General features: G+C 41.3%; 2 protein-coding genes across 3 annotated transcripts in view; one reads left to right on the top strand and one right to left on the bottom strand.

The window, feature by feature from the left end:
- kdm7ab (lysine (K)-specific demethylase 7Ab) overlaps positions 1-16,267 on the top strand; it is a 53,460-nt gene extending 37,193 nt beyond the window's left edge. The window contains exons 8-20 of the mRNA XM_015353028.2: positions 1,370-1,457; positions 1,840-1,946; positions 2,540-2,631; positions 3,514-3,600; positions 4,193-4,402; positions 5,149-5,276; positions 5,683-5,840; positions 7,144-7,244; positions 7,748-7,896; positions 8,577-8,755; positions 9,282-9,340; positions 9,735-10,026; positions 11,430-16,267. Coding sequence (XP_015208514.1) covers positions 1,370-1,457; positions 1,840-1,946; positions 2,540-2,631; positions 3,514-3,600; positions 4,193-4,402; positions 5,149-5,276; positions 5,683-5,840; positions 7,144-7,244; positions 7,748-7,896; positions 8,577-8,755; positions 9,282-9,340; positions 9,735-10,026; positions 11,430-11,518 — 1,739 coding nt within the window. The 3' untranslated portion in view covers positions 11,519-16,267. The remainder of the gene's footprint in view (positions 1-1,369; positions 1,458-1,839; positions 1,947-2,539; positions 2,632-3,513; positions 3,601-4,192; positions 4,403-5,148; positions 5,277-5,682; positions 5,841-7,143; positions 7,245-7,747; positions 7,897-8,576; positions 8,756-9,281; positions 9,341-9,734; positions 10,027-11,429) is intronic.
- Positions 16,268-16,583: 316 nt separating this feature from the next.
- Positions 16,584-22,679, bottom strand: ndufb2 (NADH:ubiquinone oxidoreductase subunit B2). Of its 2 annotated transcripts, none has more exons than XM_069192078.1 (4): positions 22,494-22,679; positions 19,079-19,223; positions 17,835-17,938; positions 16,584-16,766 (listed from the first exon to the last, which is right to left on the bottom strand). In XM_069192078.1, the coding sequence occupies exons 1-3, from the start codon at positions 22,559-22,561 to the stop codon at positions 17,864-17,866; spliced, it is 288 nt and encodes a 95-aa protein (XP_069048179.1). In that variant the 5' UTR covers positions 22,562-22,679; the 3' UTR covers positions 16,584-16,766; positions 17,835-17,863. The 2 variants fall into 2 exon arrangements, with proteins under 2 accessions (XP_069048179.1, XP_015208519.1); XM_015353033.2 differs by having other exon boundaries at positions 16,584-16,690; positions 22,494-22,678.
- Positions 22,680-23,294: the final 615 nt, after the last annotated feature.

Raw genomic sequence — 23,294 nt, 5'->3', positions numbered from 1 at the left:
CTCTTGGCAAAATATTGAAAAATATGTTCCTAGTTTAATTTTGCCATGACGAATCCAGTTTCTACTTAGTGATTTTTCATTGAAGGGAATAAAATATGAAGATTTTTCTTTACCATCACTTTTAAATGGCTATGTTATTGCAGTTTTTATGTTTTTCTGTTGTCTATCTATGAGGACTATGAGAAGGCACATTGTATCAGAAGCTAGAGGGTATAATATATTGGTTTAAAGAAACATTTGTTGAGTTATCGGTTAGGTATAATTTGTTCCGTTGAGTGGTTAATGAAAAAGTGGTTAATTGAGCACTGATACCAGGACTGTCTTGTTTTCTCAGACATTGGTTATCCCAGCATTTTTGAACAATAAGCACAAAACGCTTTTTTCAGATTCAGCTTTCCTTTGACTGACACAGACAGTAACTCCCCCTACTTTTTAAATTTGAGTAGCAGGCTTTAGGCCACAGCAAGTAAACAGTACTTGTTCGAGATGGAATCTTTTCCTGAGCACAGTCAGCATGACAAACATGTGCTAAATTACTAGTGTAGTAAACATCAGCAGGGTGTCGAATTCCACTCGCCACCAACTCTTTCACGTCATCACTATAGTAAACAGCCTCCTTGGAAGCATTCATTAAGTTTACCATTATTATGGTTATTAGAATGTGTGGCCACATAAAGAAGGGGTTTAAAGACTTCAGTGCTGAACCTCTGTGCTGTTGAACTGATTCTCAACTTTTTTATTGGAAACTCCCCTCCCAAGAAAGGCTGACTCTTGTTTAAGTTGACCTGGGGCTATTTTACCGATGCTTGTCATTTTCCTGTCCACTCTTTGTCCTCTTACTTTGTCCCCTTACTTAGACATTCAGCCTACTGCAGGAGCCAGCCTCCTGACTAACAGAGATTGGAAAGAGCTTTCCCACCTCAGTCTCAGGTTACATACTAACTGGTCCTCTCTTCTTTCTGTGGAGGTAATAAAAGAACTCAAAAGGGGACCTTCACACAGCCTGAGAAATCTCCATCTAGCCTTGTCTTTTGCTGCTCAAAATGCGTACTCTGTCCTTCTGAGAAGTTACCTCATCCACATGTCCATGTTTGGTGTATTTGCAGTCTTAAGAGCCACTGAAACCCCTAATATCAATTGCAGAGCAATGTGTATAAATGTTCTGGATCCATTGTACCAGGATACACTGACAGAAATATAGGTTTCAAAATAGTCCTTTGCAGACATCATTGTGGACTTGCTTCACGAGGTAGGGAATTGAATAGCTTGAGGCTTCATAACAATCGTGTACACTGTGCATTCAATTACTCATGTCTCAAAGATGCCCACTTGGTTTTGGCGAACAACTAATGCATTTTTGTTTAAACAGGGTGGATCCATGCTGTTCTCACCTCTCAGGATTGCATGGCTTTTGGCGGGAATTTCTTACACAATCTTAATATTGAAATGCAGCTCAGGTAAGATGATGAAGTGCAGTTTTTGTGTCTAAATGTGTTCCTTTGCTTTTGTCCAGTTCTGCTGTCATTTCACTTTTCACATCAGACCTTGTCGTTAAATCTTTATTGAGTCGCTTGCAGACTTTGTGTAATTGATAGAAAATGGACTTTAAATTGGTTGTTGCATTTTAACTAAGCATTGAAAAATCTTTGTTGTTATTGCTTACAAAAATTAAGAGATATGTTTTGGAAAATTCTCAATTTTGTACATAATCTTGTATCTACAACTGCACTAGAAACTATATTTGTTTGATTTATGTATTTTTATGACTGTGTCAAGCTTTTGGTTGAGATTGAAATGTGGCCCTGTGTCCACGGTGTTAATGCCCCTCTCTCCTGGCAGGTGTTACGAGATGGAGAGACGGTTAAAGACACCTGATCTCTTTAAATTCCCTTACTTTGAGGCTATCTGCTGGTATGTGGCAAAGAACTTGCTGGAAACACTTAAAGGTAATGAAAACCCACAAATGTAGTCATCATCTGCACAGTAAAAGTCATCCATACATCCTTTTTATGACTGTTTCACCTAGTACCTGTATCACCCTGCAACTCATATCTGGTAACCCACTGAAGCTCAGCAGGTGTGAAACTGGCCAGTACCTGGGAAAAACTAAGGTTGCTGCTAGAAGAGGTGTTAGTGGGACCAGTAGGAGGTGCTCACCCTGCAGTCTGTGTGGGTCCTAATGCCCCAGTATAGTGATGGGGACACAACAGTTGCAAGAAAAAGATTGTGAACCCTTTGGAATTACCTGGATTTCTGCATTAATTACTCATAAAAAATGTGGTCTGATCGTCAACTAAGTCACAATAATAGACAAACACAAAAAGGTTTATAGTATTCACAAACAGTTTTGTATTCTTCCTTTTTTTTTAAACTTCATATACTATAGGTAACACGAGGTAGTAAAGGATTAGGGCTAAAGTTTTAACTCAGGAAGACAGCAGAGTCCTTAGAAGTATCTTTTCCAAACACATTCCAATCTTCTCCACTGTGTGTGCTGTGCAGCTTTATAAACATTGTTGATTTACCGATGATCTTGCAGAGTTGAGAGAAGACAACTGCCAGCCTCCTGCCTACTTGATACAGGGAGTGAAAGCTTTAGCTACTGCACTGAAGTCCTGGCTAAAGAGAGAGGTAGGTCACCGTGTAGAGTAACAGACATTCATGTGTGCAAGGAAGCTAGTTAAGGGGATCTGCAGCCCCAGTTTCCCAGACCAGTTCTTAAATCTCGGTCACCAAATAAATTAGTTGATGGTATCGCAAAATATGACAAATTCCGAATTAAGCAGAAAATCATGAGCTTTGTGAAAGTACTGTATGGTCGCCATGCGGTCGCAAACCCCTGATCTCTCCGTGGGTGAGAGCAAGAGTTTGTAGGAGCGAATAAGTACAGGTTGTGCAGCAAGTATTTCACCGCAGAAATGTTCCAGTGTGTTCTGCATGCAGATTCAACAAGTTAGTAGTATTTGTCGGCAAAACCATCTCGACATTTGATTTTGTGAGCTCCGTTCAGTTGCACTCATTCCAATCGGCAGTCTAGTTAAAGTATCTGAAAAACATGTTGCATATGCATTGGTTTCATAACATATGTAAATGAATACAGTAGCAAATTGTGTTTTGTTGAAGCATGTGCTTTATTGTAAACAGAAATGGATTGTTTAAAGATATTATTTTGGGATAGGATGTGTATTGAAATTTTCATTTACGTGATTATGAAGCCTATGATATGAAATTAAAATCTCAGATACTGAACCAAAACTTGAGCTCAAGCTAGGTGTCATTCCTAGCATTTTGCCCATAAAAGCAACCGATGAAAAGAGAACACAGTAAAAGGGTGATATCAGTGCTTGATAGAAAAATAGAAAATAATCTATCTTCACATTTTAAGTGATCCTTTTTTATCATAATTACCGAAGTTAAGATCTGCCTTAAATATGGTTTAGAGGCTGATATTTGTGTCCTTGAGGCTAGAGCTCTAACTCTTCCTCGTTAACCAGCTTTGTTTTCTCTCCACAGGCTACAGAGCCAACCGGTGAAGTTCCAGACCATATCAGGCCCAACCATCTCATTAAAGAACTCAATAAGGAAATCCGCTACCAAGAGGTGAGCCCTGACTAGGCTACAGTGGGAAAACAAGGCCTTAGGACCAGCCTTTACCATAAGTACCAGCATTCTGTGAAATTGAGAAATCGTACTAATTTCTCAAAACTGAGGTCCTGACTCTCTGTGGTAAAAATCCCAGGGTTTTTCTTAAAAAAGAGTAGGGGTGTAACCTTGGCGTCCTGGCCAAATTTCCCATTGGCCCTTACCAATCATGGCCTCCTACTAATTCCCATCTCTTTCATTGCTCTGTTCTCCTCCCCATTGATAGCTGATGTGTGATGAGTGTACTGGCGGTCTATGGTTGCTGTCGCATCAACCAGGTGGTGGTGGAGGAGAGTCCCCATCACCTGTAAAGCGCTTTGAGTGGAGTATCAAGAAAAGCGCTATATAAGTGTTATTTTAATTAAATTTTTGACTAAGCAGTGGTCAGAACAGACCATCTTTGGTTGTATAAAATGTCGAGGGCTTCCTGCCCAGCTTGTATTGGGCGGCACTTTCTATCCCACACACTTGGCCTTTGAGGGAGGGTCGACTGAGCGCCTAGCCAGCCGGTCAGCAGGGTTTCTAACCCCACTCTTGTGGTCGGCAACAGGAGGACCAGAGCGGCAGCAGGCCAGCGAAATCTCAGGGAATGGGGAGCTCGTGCCCCATGACGCGCTCCTCGCTGGAGAGGGGCTCCCAGGCCCGGAGGAATGCCCGGCGGCTCCGTGACCACAGCACCAAAACGCCTTCCAACCTGGACATCCTGGAGCTGCACACCAGGGAGGTGCTGCGGCGCCTGGAGATGTCGCCCTGGGAGGAGGTAGCGGGGAGAGGGCCCGGGGCCTGCACCTTTCCTGTTGACGGCTTGCAGCACACAACACACTCCTTCTTCTTAAAAAGGACAGGCCCGTCGCCTTGTCCTTTTTAAGAATTTTTTGAAAAACAAAAGAGGGTGCAAAATATCCTTCAAAGGACCAAGTTTAAGGTTTATTCCATGCTGAAAAGAGGAGAAAGGAAAGGCAGGGAGGAGGCTCTGTGGCCGAAACGTTGCGTTTTCTTCTTCTCTTTTCAGCACGGATTAAACCCTGAGCTTGTTCCTTTGCAGCCTGCGTATGCGGACGCAGCTACCTGCTTGAACTGCAAAATATCCTTGTCGTGCTTCACAAAAAGGAATGCCTGCCCCCCTTTTAAATATCCATCCCATCAGTCTAGCAACTTTCCAACCATTTTAGCTAAATGCGGGTAACCGGAGAGCATCCCTGCATGCAGTGGGTGCAAGGCAGGATACACCCTGGACGGGACGCCAGTCTATCGAAGGGCACACATAGATACAGATGCACACGAGACCAATTTTCCCAGAAGCCAGTTTCCCAGTATGTTTTTGGACTGTGGGAGGAAACCCATGTGAAGACGTGTTCTGCGTGGTTTCGTTCAATTATGCAAACACTAGCATGTCTAATTCGTATTTAAATTCCACTCAGAAGACAATGTATTATAGCATGTAGAGTGTACTCTTCTACTCTAAAAAGACAATTCTGTAATAAATTATTGTTTTATACCCCATAGGATCTGGTGTACAGCTCCAGGATGAATGGAAAGTATAATAAGGTCTTCCAGGCCACGTCCTCAACACCTGAGCGGAGAACCTTTGACAATAATCTGCGCTTAGTTCTTTCAAATGGCAGGATTATGAGGCAAGCAGAAACTTCTTGAATATCAAAGACGAAATGACATAGACAGTTCTCTGACTGACTGATCTGAGACTTCTGGGCTCGCTAAACGCATGTAGACCTTTTCTCATCAGTTCAAATATCTTTTGTCTGTGTTTTAACGTTGAAACGATGATTGGTGACATGTCTGCCTAATTTTTAGGTCTTTTATCTTTAGCTGTGAGCAGTGGTGAGAACGCACTAATTGTACTTTGAGGTTATTTAAAAAAAGATGACGCTCAGATTCCTCAGAAGTCATCAGATAGAAAATGGGTATATAGGATTACTCCCAGCCCCAGGACAATTTCTTCACTAGCATCTTGTTGACCGTATGACCTGGTTGCTCTTTCTTGATGGGCCCAACTCACCTGTGTCTGTGTCCCTGTGTCAGAGATGAAAGGCAGCAAGTCCCAGACAAGAGCTCGAGTGCTGCCGGTGGTGAAGGTAACACAGGAAGTCCAAAAGAGGCCAGCAAGATCAAGAACGAGAAGGAGGAGTGGGAGGAGGAGAGCATCGGGGAAAAACACGCCAAGCAGAATCCACTCAACAGTAAGTGCAGGACAGCGCAGACTGTAATCTCCACCGTGGGGCCTTGAAAAGCTGCTGTAGTCAAAGTCTTTCCCTGACCTGTGCAATGAGTCCTTCCTCCAGGGGACTGCAGGTTCAGATCCAGAGTGGCCAGCTTTTAATCCTCATTGGATTTCATCAGGTGCCATTAGGTCAGGATGTATGAGAGTATGTATATATACTATATTATATAGCACTTTTCTGGACACTCCACTCAACAAAGCACTTAATAAATAATGGGGACTCCCCTCCACCACCAATGTGTAGACCCCACCTGGATGATGCAACGGCAGCCACAGTGTGCACAGTGTGCTCACCACACATCAGCTCTCAGTGGGGAGGAGAACAGAATGATGAAGCCGATTCATAGATGGGGATTATTAGGAGGCCATGATTGGTAAGGGCCGGAGGGTTAACATCCCTGCTCTTTTTGAGAAACGCCCTGGAATTTTTAATGAGTATGGAGAGTCAGGACCTCAGTTTTACATCTCATCTGAAGGACGGTGCCTTTTTTCAAATGTGCTATATTGTGGCATTAGGACCCACACAGACTAAAGGGTGAGCGCCCCCTACTGGCTCCACTTCTAGCAGCAACCTTAGCTTTCCCAGGAGGTCTCCCATCCAGATACTGACCAGGCTCACACCAGTGGTCTGCCAGTGATTGCAGGGTGATATAGTTGCTAGCAATCAGGATTTAGTGTAGGACTGTGCAGTTATCAATTACCCATTTGCTGGGTTGGGATATAAAATTCTACTGTTAAAATGGTCTATTTCTATGTGGGCTATTGCTGTTTTTTTATTGACCAAGCTAATAACAGATTTGATCATTGCACTTTTGCATTTCTGTATTTAACACCCCACCCCCTGTACATTTATGTTGGCCCCATATAAAAAGTTCTAAACTTTTAAAAAGTAAAAATTTGTAAATATCAGAAAACAAATTACTGATGAAAGCTGATCACTTTATGTTTGAGGTTTTACTTATTAACCTTTTCTACAATAAACAAGTATAAATACAAACATTTTCAGTCCTCCCTTACTGTAGTGGATATGTGGATATGAGAAACGAGCCCAATTGAATGACTGAAAAGTTAATGGTATAAAATAAGAAACTACAATGTGTGGCACTTGATTGTTTATGAAGTTCATTGTAATCGTGAATACATATATTCTTATGTTATAAAGTGGCTTATTTGAATACTTGACTTATGACGGAAGTATAAAAATGTTAAGTTGCATTCTTACTGCTCTCATAGTTATAAAACCTGTCTAATTTTGCTTTCAGAGTTTTTTGAAAGTGTGAAATCTGAACTCAGGAATGGAGCATCAGGGCACTCTGATACTTCTGACTCAGAAGCAGAGTCTGAAGACAGTTGCACTATAAAGGTATGTGTCCAGACTTCATATCCTATGTTGAGATTAAAAACCCTGTCATTACCTCTGCGAAAAGGCATTCTGAGGCTGAAGCTTCTGGCAATATATAGCACTTACAAAGTAATTTTGGCAAGATTTTTAAATTTCATAATGGAATGAATATGCTGTATGTAAAATTGAATATTGATTCCCTATATAGGGCAATGGCTGGAAAAAGATTAAATGTTTTTAGATTCAGCATATGATTAGATGTGCTGTCATTCATTTTACTTTAGTGTTTGGAATTCCTCTTTTTGCATTTCTGGAATTCTTCATAAAAGTATACTTGATTAAATGCAGCTTTCACGCTACAGCTGTGCTTAATGTCATCTGGATATCAAATTAAAACACAGCTGCCTTGTTTCAGTTTTGCAGTCTTGAGAAACAAAAAGAGAGAAGCAATTTAAATGAAAGCGTGCTGTCCTTCCGAAATGCTGACAAACGGACGAAGTTACCTTTGGTGTCCTTTTCCCCAGCAAAAAGATTCTTCTGAGGAAGAGTCAGGTAGCTCTGAGGAAGACGAGAAGGTTTCCTCAAAGAGTGAGACCCAGAGAGACTCAGGGGGCATCATGGACCTGTACCAGGCCAGCCAGAGACTCAGTGACCAGGAGAAACCACTCAAACTGTAAGCATACAATGACTATATAAGGGCTTTTATCAGCTAATCCTAACTACTGTGATGTACAGCAGTGTAACACAGCCTAAAGTAGCTTTAATTGAGTTTTAGCAGTTTTCCTTTTCACATTTAAAACTGTGTGTGAGGAATCAGCAGCTGTAACAGATTCTATTTATTGTAGTATGTCCAAATAAATCTACTATATTCTTGAATTTTATCCTGCTGGTCTGAAACAATATTATTCCATCATTTTAGAATATGTTTGTATCTAAATTATTCTCAGAAGGTATGGCTGGAATACGTTTTAGGCCTGATCTAAAGGACGGAGCACAAGAGGTTAACCTGCTTAGAGGAACACAAAATTAATTGGAGACATTGAGGGCTTGAGCTTCCAAGCTGCTGGTAACAAGCCCTTCTTTAATCATGGTTGTAGTTTGTAAATGTATTCATAATGCTCCTTTCGTTGTTGTTAAAAAAAATGGAGTAAATACTAAGAGTTCTAGGCCTTTTCCAGTGCGATATTGGGTTGAAAAAAGTGAAACGGGTTTCACAGTATGTTTTTGGACTGTGGGAGGAAACCCATGTGAAGACGTGTTCTGCATGGTTTCGTTCAATTATGCAAACACTAGCAGGTCTAAGTGTGCACCTTTGTGGTGCCTTGTCCGTAAAAAACCCCCTTGTGATTACAGAGAACGTCCTACCTCGCCAAGCACAGAAGAAGCTATTCAGGGCATGCTGTCAATGGCAGGGCTGCTGTACCCTCAGTGTTTACCTGGGCATCTGGAGGAGAGTGGGAGCTCCCAGGAGCCCTGGGACTCCTCAAGGGAGCAGTGGTGGTCAAGCCCAGCTCACAGAACAGCAGACAGCGGTATGCCTCTCCTTCCACCCAAACCCGGGGGCCCACACTCCGGACACGTTCAGGGCAAGAGCCGAGACCTGGGACGAACTTGGTCTCGGCCTGTGCTTTTCTTTATTTTTTCGTTAGCGGAGGAGGTTATTTCCAGTGATTAGATAGCCCGCTTTCCCAAAAATCTTGCTGAAGCAACCAAACGCATTGAGAAGATTCACGGTTCCTAGCTTTCTTTATGCCTACTTTCCTGTAAAATAGGGACCAAATTAATAAGTTAAGAATTTGTGATCCAGGTCTGAAGGCATAGGAGAGGATCACCTCTGAGCTCTTTCTTCTCCTTGAATCAATTGACTTCGATTTTCCTCTGCCTTACCTGCATCGAGCCCTCTGACAGAGATTCTCTCCCTGTGTAAGCTGTTGAGGATGGGGGCGGAAGCTGTCTACCAGTTCTGAAACCTCAAATTCTGCCTGTTATGTGAGGCACCGGAGAGGAATGACCGGGGCTCTACGGGATCTGACTTCATTTCTCCTTGGTGTCCTTCAGGTGGAGGAGAGCCAGCGTCAGGGGAGGACAGCCTAGGTGGCTTTGGCACCAGTCACCAGGTAAGGCTGAATCTTAGGCCATAGGTTTACTGGGATGCTCCACACACCCTCCATTGGACCGGTCCTGCTAGGTTTCTTCAAGCATCATTGTAATCGGGACAAGATGTACTCTGTATAGGGTTGTTGTAAAGTTAGTTGGTTTATTCTGGCACACTTCTAAGTCTGTGAAGTAATAAACTCCGGTGCACACACGAACGGGATCACGAGGATCGTGTCCACGTGCGAGAGCACCAGCAGAGCATTCCTAAGACATAAAATTGCCGGAATACCTGTTGACGTAGCGTTCTGCCAAACCTTCCTTTCCTTCTCGCGCCAGTCTCTTAAGTCCGCCAGCGGACCTGCTGCCCCGTTCCCGCCTCACGGCGTCCTCCCTCCCCCGTGTCTCTCCCGGCAGGATGAAACGAAGGCACAGAAGCACCTGAGGAAGGAGTGCACTGCCGAGCTGAGCCAGAGAATCCAGGAGAACAAGAACTTCATGGACAGCGAGAGCAGCAGCAACAGCAGTGGCAGCGACGCCTGGGTCAACCACAGGCACCCCCTCACCTCCTCCTCCTCCAGCCCCCTGCGGGACGACTGCAGCCTGGGGGCAGAGTTCCAGTACAGCGAGACCTCCCTGTCGCCACCCCTGCACCCCTCCAAGAGGCCTGCCTCCAACCCCCCTCCCATCAGCAACCAAGCTACAAAGGGTCAGTGATGTTCATCTGTTGTGTTGTGTGACAAAGCACCAGTGCGTCTCATGAGCTTTCCAGTCCATTACCATTGAGGGATGTGAAAGACAGTGACAGGAGCCAGTAAAATGTGAATGTTAATTTCATGATTTCCCTTAATAATAATGCATTTCATTGTATATGGCACCTTTCAAGGTGCCTTCACAAAGTGCTTGACAGCAAAGGGGGAAAAAAACACAATGAGTGGAGAGAGAAAGATCACACAGTTACAATAAGGGTTTGGAATACAGAAGGAAGGCAAAGCAGAAGAGGAATTTGAGTCTGGATTTAAAGGCGCTTGGGGAAGGTGACTCTTTGATATCCTGAGGGATAGAATTCCAGAGCTTTGGGGTATAGCAGGAAATGGCCCCGTTGTCCTTAGAGTGTAGACGGGCTTGGAGGACAGACAGGAGATTTAAATAAACAAAGGTTGCGAGGTGAGGACAATACGTCAGGCAGGTATTGGGGTGTCAAGCCATGTAGAGCCTTATAAGTGAGCATGAGGATTTTGAAGTTGACACGCAACCTGATTTGGAAGCCTGTGCAAGGACCCCAGCACAGGAGTAATGTTGCTTCATTCAGACCTTCCAGGCAGTACTTTGCCCTGGTTGTATTTATCATCTAGCTGACTTTAGACCTTGCACTTTCAACTAGTAAGCATTTGATGCATCACAAACATCTAGTCTACTAGATGTAGTTGCGTGCACCGTGTTTTGGTTTTGGACGTTTTGTCACAATTTTGGCATTAATTTAATAACAACAATAATAATAATAATAATAATTGCTTACACTTATATAGCGCTTTTCTGGACACTCCACTCACAGCGCTTTACAGGTAATGGGGACTCCCCTCCACCACCACCAATGTGCAGCATCCACCTGGATGATGCGACGGCAGCCATAGTGCGCCAGAACGCTCACCACACATCAGCTATCAGTGGGGAGGAGAGCAGAGTAATGAAGCCAATTCATAGACAGGGATTATTAGGAGGCCATGATTGGTAAGGGCCAATGGGAAGTTTGGCCAGGACGCCGGGGTTACACCCCTACTCTTTACGAGAAACGCCCTGGGTTTTTTAATGACCACAGAGAGTCAGGACTTCGGTTTTACGTCTCATCCGAAGGACAGCGCCTGTTTACGGTATTGTCCCCGTCACTATACTGGGGCATTAGGACCCACATGGACCTCAGGGGGAGCGCCCCCTGCTGGCCCCACTAACACCTCTTCCAGCAGCAACCTTAGTTTTTCCCAGGAGGTCTCCCATCCAGATACTGACCAGGCTCACACCTGCTGAGCTTCAGTGGGCTGCCAGTTGTGAGTTGCAGAGTGAGAGACAGGTCACTTTTCACATCCATGGTTTTTCTTCTTTTTTTTTTTGCAGGCAAGCGGCCTAAAAAGGGCATGGCTACCGCGAAGCAGAGACTGGGGAAAATCCTCAAGCTGAATCGGCACAGCCGCTTCTTCGTTTAACCACAAACGGAGGGGACTCTGGGAGGAAAAAGGTCGAAAAAAAAGACACTGGTTTTTCCAGTTTGAGCTGGTGGGTGGGGGTGGGTGGGGAGTAGTGGGGTGGGTTTCGGGTCCTGACAGGCCCTGAGGGTTTATCTGTCCTGTTGTTGAGAGACACATGTGCTGTAGAATCACTGCCTGGAGCACAGAAGAGGAATGACCTTAACACTACACGTTCACTGTGCAAGTTTAGGTGACAGGGTATCAGATTTACACTAGCGAGCACACAGCTGCACACTACACAATTCAGACCAGACAAAGGAGAGGAAAAAAAAAGGCAGCATGTGGAATCTTCGGCAGCCGTATTACGGGAGGAGACTCATCTCGGAAATCTGTGCGTCACAAAGCTGACTCTGGGAGAGAAGAACGGATCTGAGCTCAAGGAAACATGCTTGGAATCTCTCCACTGAAAGAGGAGGACTCTGTTGCCCCTGGCTTCTACAGTGGGGATATGGAATGGAAGATGAATTCTGCTCTTATATTGCCAACTCCGTATTGATGCCACGTCTTTGCATTCTAGTCACAGGCTGCTTTCGGCATTGACTTTTTCTTTCTCTGGGGAAGATCTATGTCAGAGGAAGGGGAAAAAAACCCTGCAAATTGCAATACCATGAAAGTGCTGCGCTTTAGCCAGTAAAAGGCTGTTCTGTGCAGCCCTGAGAAACGCTACCTGAGACTGGGTATGTTTGTCTGTCACCCTGAAATTCACAGCCCTGGGCAAACAGTGGTGCCTCGTCTGTACCTGCAAGGTGCAGGGCTGGTTTAGAATGGTGCTGTTTTCTCATCCCTCATTCCCTTGCTCTCGTTTTTTGCATTCAAACCAGCAATAAGATACAGGAGAGGTGGTTGGACAGGATAAAAGCACTCCCTAGACTCCCAAAAGGTCTTCCTGCTCCTGCATCACTGTCAGTGTTACAAGTGCTTCACGTTTCCCCGAACGGGGGGGGCGACGGCATCATTTTCATTGACAAAACTAAAGCTACATGTAGAAATATAATCTTGCCCACACAGAGTCTTCAAAATCTAAATGGCTTTTAAAAATGTATTTGTCAAAATATCAAGGTGGTTTCTATCATCGAACTACGAGGTACCTGTTACTGAGACAGGCCATTCATTGGATCTGTCTTTTTTAATATTTTGGACAGTGGTTATACTGTAAGTCATGGTTGAGTTACAGTATATAGTAGCTCTTAAATAAATGCCCTGAATGGCTTTATGATGTAACTCTTCAAAGCCATACACTGCAGTTATACTATATACCATAGCCATATTCTAGTGGCAGAACAGTTTCAGAAAGCCCCAGGAGTAGACATAATTTGCAATTGGTATTTTAGTAGAGTAAGGCTACTCTGGGAAATCGTAGACGGGCTGGTTTCATTTCATCCACTGTGAAGGCAGAGCAGTGATGTCTGGGAGTGCTGCTGTCAAAATGATTTGTGAAATGGCAAAAAAAAAAAACTGGTTTACTTTTGCCGAAAGCATTACATTATAGAGGGGAGAAACGAAGCCGTGGTTTTCCAGTTAATTTATTTCAGTCAGAGTTTTAATTTTTCTGTTTGTTTTTATTTTTTTTTTTTGATGACTTTTGAATTATTTATTTAAAAAAGGTGAATGATGTCTATTTTAGTTTTCATTTTCTTTCAGGTTCCGGTTTTGATGTGAAACCTTTTCTCTTGTCTTTGGGTTTGTGGTAGAGAGAAAAATGCTTCTGTTTTTCATGCATTCATACCCAAGCTGCTGGACATGAACAGCAACTCAGTCCCTGTCAGATTCACAGAAATAATTACTGCTCATCCAGTCTTTTCTGCTTTCAACGCCAAGCCCTCCTCAGCTTGTGTAGCTGATATTTTGAATTGCTTTGTTGTATAAGCTCAGTTTTGTTCTAGGATTTTACTACTGTTTCTGTTTGTTTCTCTTTCTTTCGTAGTGAACATCATATAATCAAGAAAGCATTTGCTTAATTGGCTACCAGCCTGAAAAAAACTTGGAAGTGCAAATTCCCCTTTTACACTGTAATGAAGAGCTGAAATAAGACAACATTGAACATCAGTTCTTCAAAGTTTCCTCACTTTTTTATTTCTCCTTCTAATTGCTAAGGAGATATGTGGAAAAAGATAACCAAATGTGCTGCACTGTTAGATGTCCGATTCTGTTATTGCTCCAGTCTACAAATTTGCAAAACAAATGTCATTATAATTAATGACCTTTATTTCCATTTCTATAATATTGGATTCTTTTCTCATGGTACATTTACAGTACAAAAGCATAACTAAATGGGGAAAAAAATCTATTTTAAGTTGATTGCTCCTGAACGTCTGGAGCTTGTAAAGAGATTTGTTTTAATGTGTAGCATACATTAGCCTGCATTCTTAATATATCCCTTTTGATTTTCATATCAGAAAGCTACTTATTGCTTTGGACATTTTATTGTTTTCATGTTCCTTCTGTGACGCAGCATGGCACTGCTGCAGATCCAGGTGTAGTTCTTACTCAGTATTAGGATTTATGCATTTAGGATGCAGTTTTCAAGCCAATGTGTGCTGATTTCAGGTGATTACATTGCTTTATTAAGGTTTTCTGTTTTCTTCATGCTATTCAGAGCATTGTCTTTTGATGATGGCAGGTCTTTCTCAGGGACTGATAGTCATTGAAGAAATTCATTTTGTTGAATGAATATGACAGAAGGTTGACATTATTAAAGTCTCTTTGTTAGTAGCTTAAATGTCAGAGTGGAGCCCTTTCATCGGATTCCTGGCTTGGTTTTGTTTTCACTTTACAGTCAGAGCATCCGAAAAACTTTGATCCTCAGTAGCTGTTCCTTAAAGTTTTAAAACCATTTGTAAGCAAGTAAAAAGGATTTTTTAGATAGTAATACAGCCCTATTTGAATGAGAATCATATTCATCTTGAGTGTTATACATTTTTTAGTATAATTAGAGCATTCAAATAAGATATGAATCATTAAGATTGTATTATGTAATTAAGAATAAATTTAGTGTGGGCGGCTGTCATCCCATACTGCAGAGACACCCAAGAGAATTTTACCCCAAGAAGACTTTTGAATATTTTCTGGTAATGAAAGTTACAAGTTGCTTTGGCATGTAAGTGGATCTGTAGACTGCACAATACTCGGCTGTACTAGCTACCTTTCTAGATCTGCATTTTTAGGCACTGGTTTATCTCTGTAGGCCCTTGAAATTGTGGATTCTGTTTTAAGGAAAGCTACGTGGGAGGTATTATTTCCTTCCTACTTGATCATGGAGATAACTGCATGATGGAGGAGTTCTGGTGGCTGAAAGAAACTGTTGTGCTACGTCCATCACTTTTGAATCGTCTTTCATTATACAGTCACAACCACAAGAGAACAGAGCGAGTGGTAATAAAGCCACAAGTGTACCTGAAGCCTAGTTGTCATCCTGCATGGCAGTAATTAGTAGCACTATTTTAGTACATTCCCATCATCCCTTGTTTAGCAAAGCCTTCATTTCAGTCAGCCAGCGGTGATCATGGTAATCATGATACAAGTTTTTAACAGAACACCTGGCTCAGTTAAACATAAATAGAATGAGAACAGAAATGTGCGAAATCTTTCCATGACCAGTTGGGCATTGCTACCCTAATGGGATAGATATTTACAAGTCTTCATTGGCATAGTATGGCACTTATCGGGCCCATCTTCTCCATGTCAAGTTGTATTTCAGTATAATGAGGTTAATCAAACAACGTTTTAATGTTAGTCTTCATACATTATATAAAGGTATATATTTCCATTTTCCTAGTACATGACATTTTTGCTTCAGACGAATGTTACAACTTGATGGTGATCCTTAGTTAAAGGATGCGAGTGAGTTGTAAAAACCCACGCCAACTTGCATGAGAAAACCACAGTCATCACAATGCTTGCTGATCTGGTGCAGTCTGTCCAGATAGCATATGACCATTTGGTGCTTTCTGGTACTGCAAGTGTAGAAAATCAGTGCATTGCCTGCCATCTGTAGACCTGGCCACTTTTGAGATCATTGCGACAAAGTAGATATTAAACTTGGAAGAGCAGTTTTTTTTTTTTTCTACCTAAGATCTTTAGACTTCCTCTTTACCCAAGATGTAAAATGAGGTGTTCAGGCTTGATCACGCACTGTGGTTTTTAACTGGCAACATATATTGCACTAACTTCTCCTAAGCTTGAGCCTGTCAAGTGGCTTTTGAACTCCCTGTTATTAGGCTAGAACAAGGACCTCCTAGCATGACCTGCCACACTGTATGCTCTGTGATCACTGCTGCAATTGTCAGGGCTGTCAACTTGTTGGCCTCAAGGGAAAGGACTGGCTCTACTGCTTAGTACTGTATTGTATGCCTGCTCCACAAATCAGAAGCCTGATACAAAGCAGAGTATATATAATGCTTTTCCCATAAACGTATGCTGCATTGAAGTGTTAAAATTCACATTGCCAATTTCTTCTTCTAGCTCTGAATTGAGTTTCACTGAACACTAATTGCTTTTCACATATCACATTCAAATAATTTCCTCTTTGGTCATATCTTTTGATAGAGCTTATGTACATCAATGACTGGCCTGCAGGCAGGGTATGTATTATGCAGTACTATGAATTGTACAGTATTTATTTGGCTTTTAATTCTGTTTTTAGATCAATTTAATTGCAAGTTTTGTGTTAACTATTGATGGTCATTGTGTATTCTCTTCCTTTTTTTTGGTTTTCTAAAATTGTTTGGATGTTTTAAAGGTATTTTCATATTTTGATTTGGGAAAAAAACGTTTTAGGTCTTGTGACTTTGTTACTCATTGCAATGCATCTTTGAATATTTTAATTTTTATGTATTTGACAAAATTGCCTGTAAATATTAAAAAAGATTTCTTAGTAACCAGTTTCATTTCTTGAATCCAATTGTCACTAAAAACAGACCATTAGCTCAGTTCTATTTAAGTTAAGTAACTTTAGTCAGAAAGCAGAAAAACACACTCAATTACTGAACTATAATGTAAGAAAAAACAGCATATGCAAAGCAAGTTACAGAACCAAAATTTAATATAATATATACAATATTGAAGATCTGAAGACAGTCTGGGTGGAGGCCACTTCCTTCATTCTTCAACATCAACCCCCAGCAGGAGAATCTAAAGTAATGTAACAATATTAAGATATTTCCTATGAACAGCAGTTAAGGTGGGTAGCTGCGTCAGCATGCGTAGTCTGCAGAGGAACAAGTAATAGGCCTATAAGTAATGTTTAGAGTCATCCCTTGTTATACCATACTTAGGTGTAGGAACTACATTAAGTAGAAATCCACTCTAAATTATTCTAAATCAATGCAACAAGACTAAACATATCATTGTTTATGCTGCTATCATGTATTTGTTGGATACCACTGAAATCAAACAATGAGACTAAATGTTTTGCAAAATCCAGAGTAATACATTTAATGCAAATCTCACCTGCTGTATATATTTTTCAGAAGATTTAGTTCACAAGATTTGTGTTAAAAAAGGTTGGTAACTGAGCAGCAAGAATAAGGATATCATCAGTAGCAGATCAAAAGTGAAATATTACACAAAAACATGCGAACATGTCACTAGTATCAAATATCAAAAGACCACTACTGTATCAGACTTTTTTAATCATGCTCTAGAAAAAAATTCAAACTTCCACAAACTGTCAGTCAAGGCGTCCAATGCTTATGTAACAACAGCTGCGCAAGCACACCTATACAAAGAGATTGCAGCTTCACTTGCTGTAAACGCACATGGTTGAGAGGTGCTTGGATGTTAAGACAAATATCATAAACACCAAGTAGAGTGAGCCAAGAAAATGTGGTGACACTCAAACCTCTTCAAAGTGGCACACAAATCTGACAAATTCAATGTAATGACTAATCTAAGCAATCCACTACACCCCCTAAGAAACAGAAATTTGACAACAGCTTTATTTTTTTCTTTCTTTCCTGGAGAGCACACTAACTGCTTGGCAAATAAACTTTTTTGGGGGTTTATTTTAATCTATCTTGTTCACAAGCGTTTGGGTTAATCTATAATGCTGTCAGGCAGAGCTGCAGTGGGAGGCATGTCTTCTTTTCATCTTACAGAAAACAGAAAAGGAAAACTTCTAAAAATATCAATGACACTTTTACCCCCAAAACCAGTATGGTGTCAACAGGTGTGGCTCACAGTGACAGACATTTTGCTGGATCTCAATCAGCAAATCAAGCAGTTATAGCAAAGGAATATTGGAGAGAACTCAAGCAATACTGCAGAACACTTTTACCTTTGTGACAACTGAAGTAAGAATCTTCTTCACTCCACATCATCGGGTGGGATCCCGAGTTCCTCATCAGTCCATTCTGATGGGTCAGGCCAGGGGAAGTGACCCTAACAAGAATTAAAAAAATAACTTGTTTTCTTACCTGATCACATAACACCCTCTATACTCTGGTAATACTTTAAACAGACATCCTGCAACATACTATCAGCATCAAGAATGTCTTCCTTATCTATAATATCCACACACATTCATACGTATGTTCTCTGCATTAAGGTGTTAAGCACACTCATAAAATATACAGTGCAGTCCGTAAGTATTTGGACAGTGTTACAATTTTTGTTGTTTTGACTCTGTACTCCAGCGCACTGGATTTTAAATGAAACAATGACTATGAAGTTAAAGTGCAGAATGTTAGCTTTAAGTTGAGGGTATTTACATCTATATTGTGTGAACCATATAGGAATCAAAGCATAGTCTTCTCCTTTTAGGAGACCAAAAGTAATTGGACACATTGACATAATCTTAAATAAAATTGTCATGTTTTGTACTTGGTTGCAAATCCTTTGACCAACTGATTCAAACATCGGATTCAAAGTGAAGCCATTCCATCAATAGACACACATCCAGTGAAATGGCAGGATACGTGGTTCGACAAGATATCACTGGACAGGAAAAATGTCTCATTTTTACATAGACATATCTAGTTAGACAACTGTCAACTAGAATAGTACGCAAGAGACACGCTGCACTGAGGTATGTCTGCAGAATTCCTCAGGGTGATGGTGTCACAAGACAGATCTTGCATGTGACAACTGTCTGATAACGGAGTAAAAACAATTTACATCTTCCCTGGCTAGTCCAAAGACGTGCATCCAATCAGTACCTTAATCTTCAGTGTTTGGCAACTGGTCCACATCAACACCAATATATTCTAATTAGATTCAATTCACCCAAAATTTTTAAAAAACACAGGGATAGTGAGCTACAACATCTAGTCGATACAATACCAAGAAGAATACAGGCAGTTAGTGCAGTGAGAGTTTGTCCAAGTAAAGAGGTAACAAACAGAGAAAGGTGTTTCAGCCATCTTAGTATCTTACTAAGGGAGTTTCAACAATTAGTCTGTAACAAAGTCCCAGCTATTTTCAGCTCCACAGTGTCCTCTTTGTGTGAAGTGTGCTGCCGTTTTCTACACCAAACGGATTTTATTTCCCCCATTTTGAATCTCAACGTTAAATATAACTCACCGTCACTTCATCCGGGTCATGCCAGCAGTGCCACAAAATCCAGAACCACATGGCACCACTGATTAACTCCGCGTGGAACGTCTCCTTTCGGGAGATGTATGGGAACTCCCTGTACCGAAACCCGACGTGAACGGCTCCTCCGGCACTGAAACACAAGAACCAGCGCGGAAATCAGAAGGGCCGAAACACGTAACGCTGGAATAAATCCATCCCCGTTTCTGCGCCAGGGGTCCTGCATTCTCAAGACAAACATTAGAAAGTACTCTTATGTTCACAGGCTTAGGATTCTTAGAATTTGTTTTTCCAGTTTACACTGGTGACGAAGTGGATTTTACCGTCTTGACAGTAGGCCCGATTCTTCCGGGACCTCACATAGAAAATGAAACATATTAACACGTAGGAAATCGCGCCGGCAGGCGGAGCGACGCGCTGGTTGGAGTATTTCTCGGTCGCATTTAATGGCAGCGTCAGCTTAAAGACTGGGTTCAAACCACCAAATGGAGACGGGCGTGCCGACAAGCGGACCCTGTTGAGGCGGGATTAAACGCTGGGATGAGAGAACACGTAGGAAATCAGCCATCCATCATTTTCAAATCGCTTCTTCCACTCCAGGGTAATTGGGGAGCAACGGGCAAGAGGTGGGGTACACCTTAGATGGGATGCCAATACATTCCAGGACAGTCCCACAAACACACACTTACACCAGGGCCAATTTTCCAAGAAGTCAATAATCCTACTAGTATGTATTTGGACTGTGGGAGGAAACTGGAGCATCTAGAGGAAATCCACACAAACACGGGGAGAACATACAGATTCCAGGCGTATAGCACCTATGGAATTGAACCCAGGCCCGAGCTCTGCAAGTCAACAATGCTAACCACCTCGCTGCCTGGTCTTTATTATTTATCTCTATTTAGTGAAAAAAACTTAATTAGTCCATTTTACATGTCCTTGAATAGCAACATATCTCCAAAGAGGCAGAATTATGCACTCTAATTTGACTGTTCTGTGCATTGTGCACTGTCATAGACTTAAATGTGGTGTGTGGGAGCAACAGAGGGATGTTGTTTTTAATCCAAGCCTCATCCCTAGCTTTCACACACGTACTCACCCTTATTCCCCTAACCACCAATGAAAATACTGTAAAATTCAGAGTTGGTGCAACCTGAATGAAGGTTTGAACTGAATTATGTGTTCAGTCACTACATATTCCTCTTCCTTGATCAGTTCACATTCATCCCAGGGCCAGTTTTCCCAAAGGTCAAATAACTTTCTAGTATGTTCTTGGATTGTGGGAAGAAACCCACACTGACACAGGAAGAACATCCAAACTCTACACAGATGGCAGCCTAGGTCCAGAAGTGAACCCAGGGCTCCAGCACTGCGAGACAGCAATGTTCATCATTGTGACACTGCGCCACCCCACAGCAAATAATTCTTCTTTGGTGTTGAGTCTGAATTCACCAATACCCTCTGCACGTTGAGCTTTGCACTGAAATGATCACTCTCGCCTTTTATTAAATATTAAATATTAAACAAAATATTAAATAAATTGTATTTAAAAAATGGATGAGGAAGTTGTCTGGTGTCAGCCCAATCTGCATTTCTTTTACTGGAAACTCAGAACCAGCCATCTGAGATACAATAATAGTATTGGTTTAAGCTTGTACAATTAAACCATGTTTGTTACATGTTATCCCTATAACAATATTTGGAGACACAAACATTTTGACTGGATAGCGCTAACCATTAAAACTGCACTTTATTTTAGAAGATAAAAGTGTGCTACGAGAACTCAACATTTTTAATACACATAATCCTTTAGAGAAAAGCCTAACTTAACCCCCAGATGTACATTGTTCCTGGTAAAATGCCAACATAATTTGAGTGCCAATGTCAACTACATTCTGACCTACAGTGAAGAATGAAGAGTGTTTTGCTCTTCACCAGCTTTTCTGCTGAGGATACCACACACACACACATATATATAAAATTACAAAATATTTAAAAAGACTGATAACAATTACTTTTCTTGAAGGACAGGTAAGTATTCAAAATTCCCATGAAAATATTGAAAAAAGTCAGATGAGAAGAAAACAGTCAAGATAATAAAGAGGTGGAGGATAACTCTTCTACATGCTCTCAATGCTTTTAAAATAACCATGCACCCTTAGTAATCTTTACACTTACAGAGCATTTTTCTGGACACTCCACTCAAAGAGCTTTACAGATAATGGGGACTCCCCACCTGGATAATGCAATGGCAGCCAAAGTGCACCAGTGTGGAGGAGAGCAGAGTGATGAAGCCAATTCATAAATGGGGATTATTTTGAGGCCATGTCTGGTAAAGGCCGGGGGAAATTTGGCCAGGACACCGGGGTTAACATTCCTACACTATTTGAGAAACACCCTGGGATTTTTTAGTAACAGTCAGGGCCTTGGTTTTACTTCTTATCTAAAGGACAGACCCTTTTTTTAAAAAAATTATAGTGTCCCCATCACTATACTGCAGCTAACACCTTCTCCAACAGCAACCTTAGCTTTTCCAGGAGGTCTCTCATCCAGGTACTGACCTGGCTCACACCTGCTTAGCTTTAGTGGGTTACCAGTTGTGAGTTGCAGGGTGATATAACTGCTGGGCTACTTCACAACACTAAACCATTATAACCTATATTGTGAATAACCTTCCATAAATGTACTTTGTATTGCATTGCTGAAAAATGCTTAGCTTTTTATGATATGATTTAAGGAGCTTTATGCAAATACTTGAAATATACAGCATTCTGAATTGTCTCCAGGACATTTTCCTAAACCCCTACTACATGATCTTTAAGTATGGCATGGCACTGTTCAGTAGTGTCAAGGTGTTAACCCCAATGTCCTGGTTAAATCCAATTTCATGTTTGTAATATCGGACATGCCCAAAGCTCGCCCTTAAATCAACTGGTGAAGCAACTTCACCATCTGACCTATTGTGTAGCCAGGATACTGCACTTCAGTGGTGGATGATGTGGGTATCCTCTTATGTAAAGCGTTTTGGAATCCTAGGGGATGAAAAGCGCATTAGAAATGCACGTTGTTATCATTACACATCACATTAGAGGCAGCTGAAGCAAAGACAAATATATAAGAAAGGTGATACAAAAAAAGCCTCCTCGATAACGTTCTCAGACAATAATCTCATATCTAAAGCTTAATGCAGCTGTTGTTCTTTCAATAAACACATATTAGATGACATAACCAAATGGAAGACAGTTAATTTTTTCTTGTTAGAAGCGTATTTGGATAACTAACAACTACATTAAGGATCACACGTATGTATAAGTGTGTATATATATACATGCAAGTCGTGAAAATAACACTCCACTGTCTATTGCATTTGAGCGGTTTCATACAAGCCTTAAATTAAACTTACTTCGTCCCTCCCGCTCTCGAGGCTCCGCGACGAAACAGCTGCGCCACAGCCCTCACAAGAGAAGACATGGTGCTTTCTTAGCTCGCTCTATCCTGCTGGTTTTCAAGGGTTATTCACTCTTGAAACTCCTGCTGTAGCAAAATGTCACCTTCCTTTCGCTATTGAAGCGACCTCTCAATAACGAGCGCTGTTATTGGTCCGCTCCACACAGCGACTGGGGTCAAAGTTCAAGTGTTGAGCTTTAATAAAATCTGTATCATTATATAGGAATTACCGAAGACTTTTATTTAGTGATCTTAGGCAGGCTGTATGGTAAACGTATTTCTTACATTGTTCTCGTTTAAATAGCTGTTTAAGAAAAGGGATGGTCAGTTTTTGTTTTTAAAATTGTGTCAAGTCTTTATAATACTTTTATTAATAATAATAAACTCCTTGGGAGTTTTTAGCTCGGGCGAAATTTTGCACTGGACAAATCAAAATGTGTCCCACATCCAAAAGAACACATAAAGTTTTGTTTTGGATGCCTGTCATTAAAAATGTCATTTCTTATTGATTTTTACATTACGCCCCCGTAATACCATTGAAACGCACGTCGCATTTAAAAAAAAGGAAACTGCAAGGTGTTTTTTTTAAGTATTTCATGTTATCAATTTTTCAGGTCTCAGACTTAGCATCCTTTAAATGCTGGGGAACTGCTAAAACTCCTGACATCGCCTGACATCATTAAAATGCTAAAAACGGCAAATCTCTTACTTAAAATATGTATTATGTTTAAATATAAAAAATAATATTATGTTGGGT

Source organism: Lepisosteus oculatus, chromosome 7, assembly GCF_040954835.1.
Source record: "Lepisosteus oculatus isolate fLepOcu1 chromosome 7, fLepOcu1.hap2, whole genome shotgun sequence".
Taxonomy (NCBI): Eukaryota; Metazoa; Chordata; class Actinopteri; order Semionotiformes; family Lepisosteidae; genus Lepisosteus; species Lepisosteus oculatus.
The sequence above is the reverse complement of the archived record's forward strand: the minus strand, read 5'-3'. Positions and strand labels throughout refer to the sequence as shown.

What these genes read in the sequence shown, in the direction of transcription:
- ndufb2 (XM_069192078.1), bottom strand. Translation starts at nt 22,561, where the DNA reads ATGTCTTCTCTTGTGAGGGCTGTGGCGCAGCTGTTTCGTCGCGGAGCC. An exon ending in TCGAGAGCGGGAGGGACGAA is followed by an intron (nt 19,224 to 22,493) that starts GTAAGTTTAATT and finishes CTTGTGTTTCAG; the next exon opens with TGCCGGAGGAGCCGTTCACG. An exon ending in ATGACCCGGATGAAGTGACG is followed by an intron (nt 17,939 to 19,078) that starts GTGAGTTATATT and finishes AATTCTTGTTAG; the next exon opens with GGTCACTTCCCCTGGCCTGA.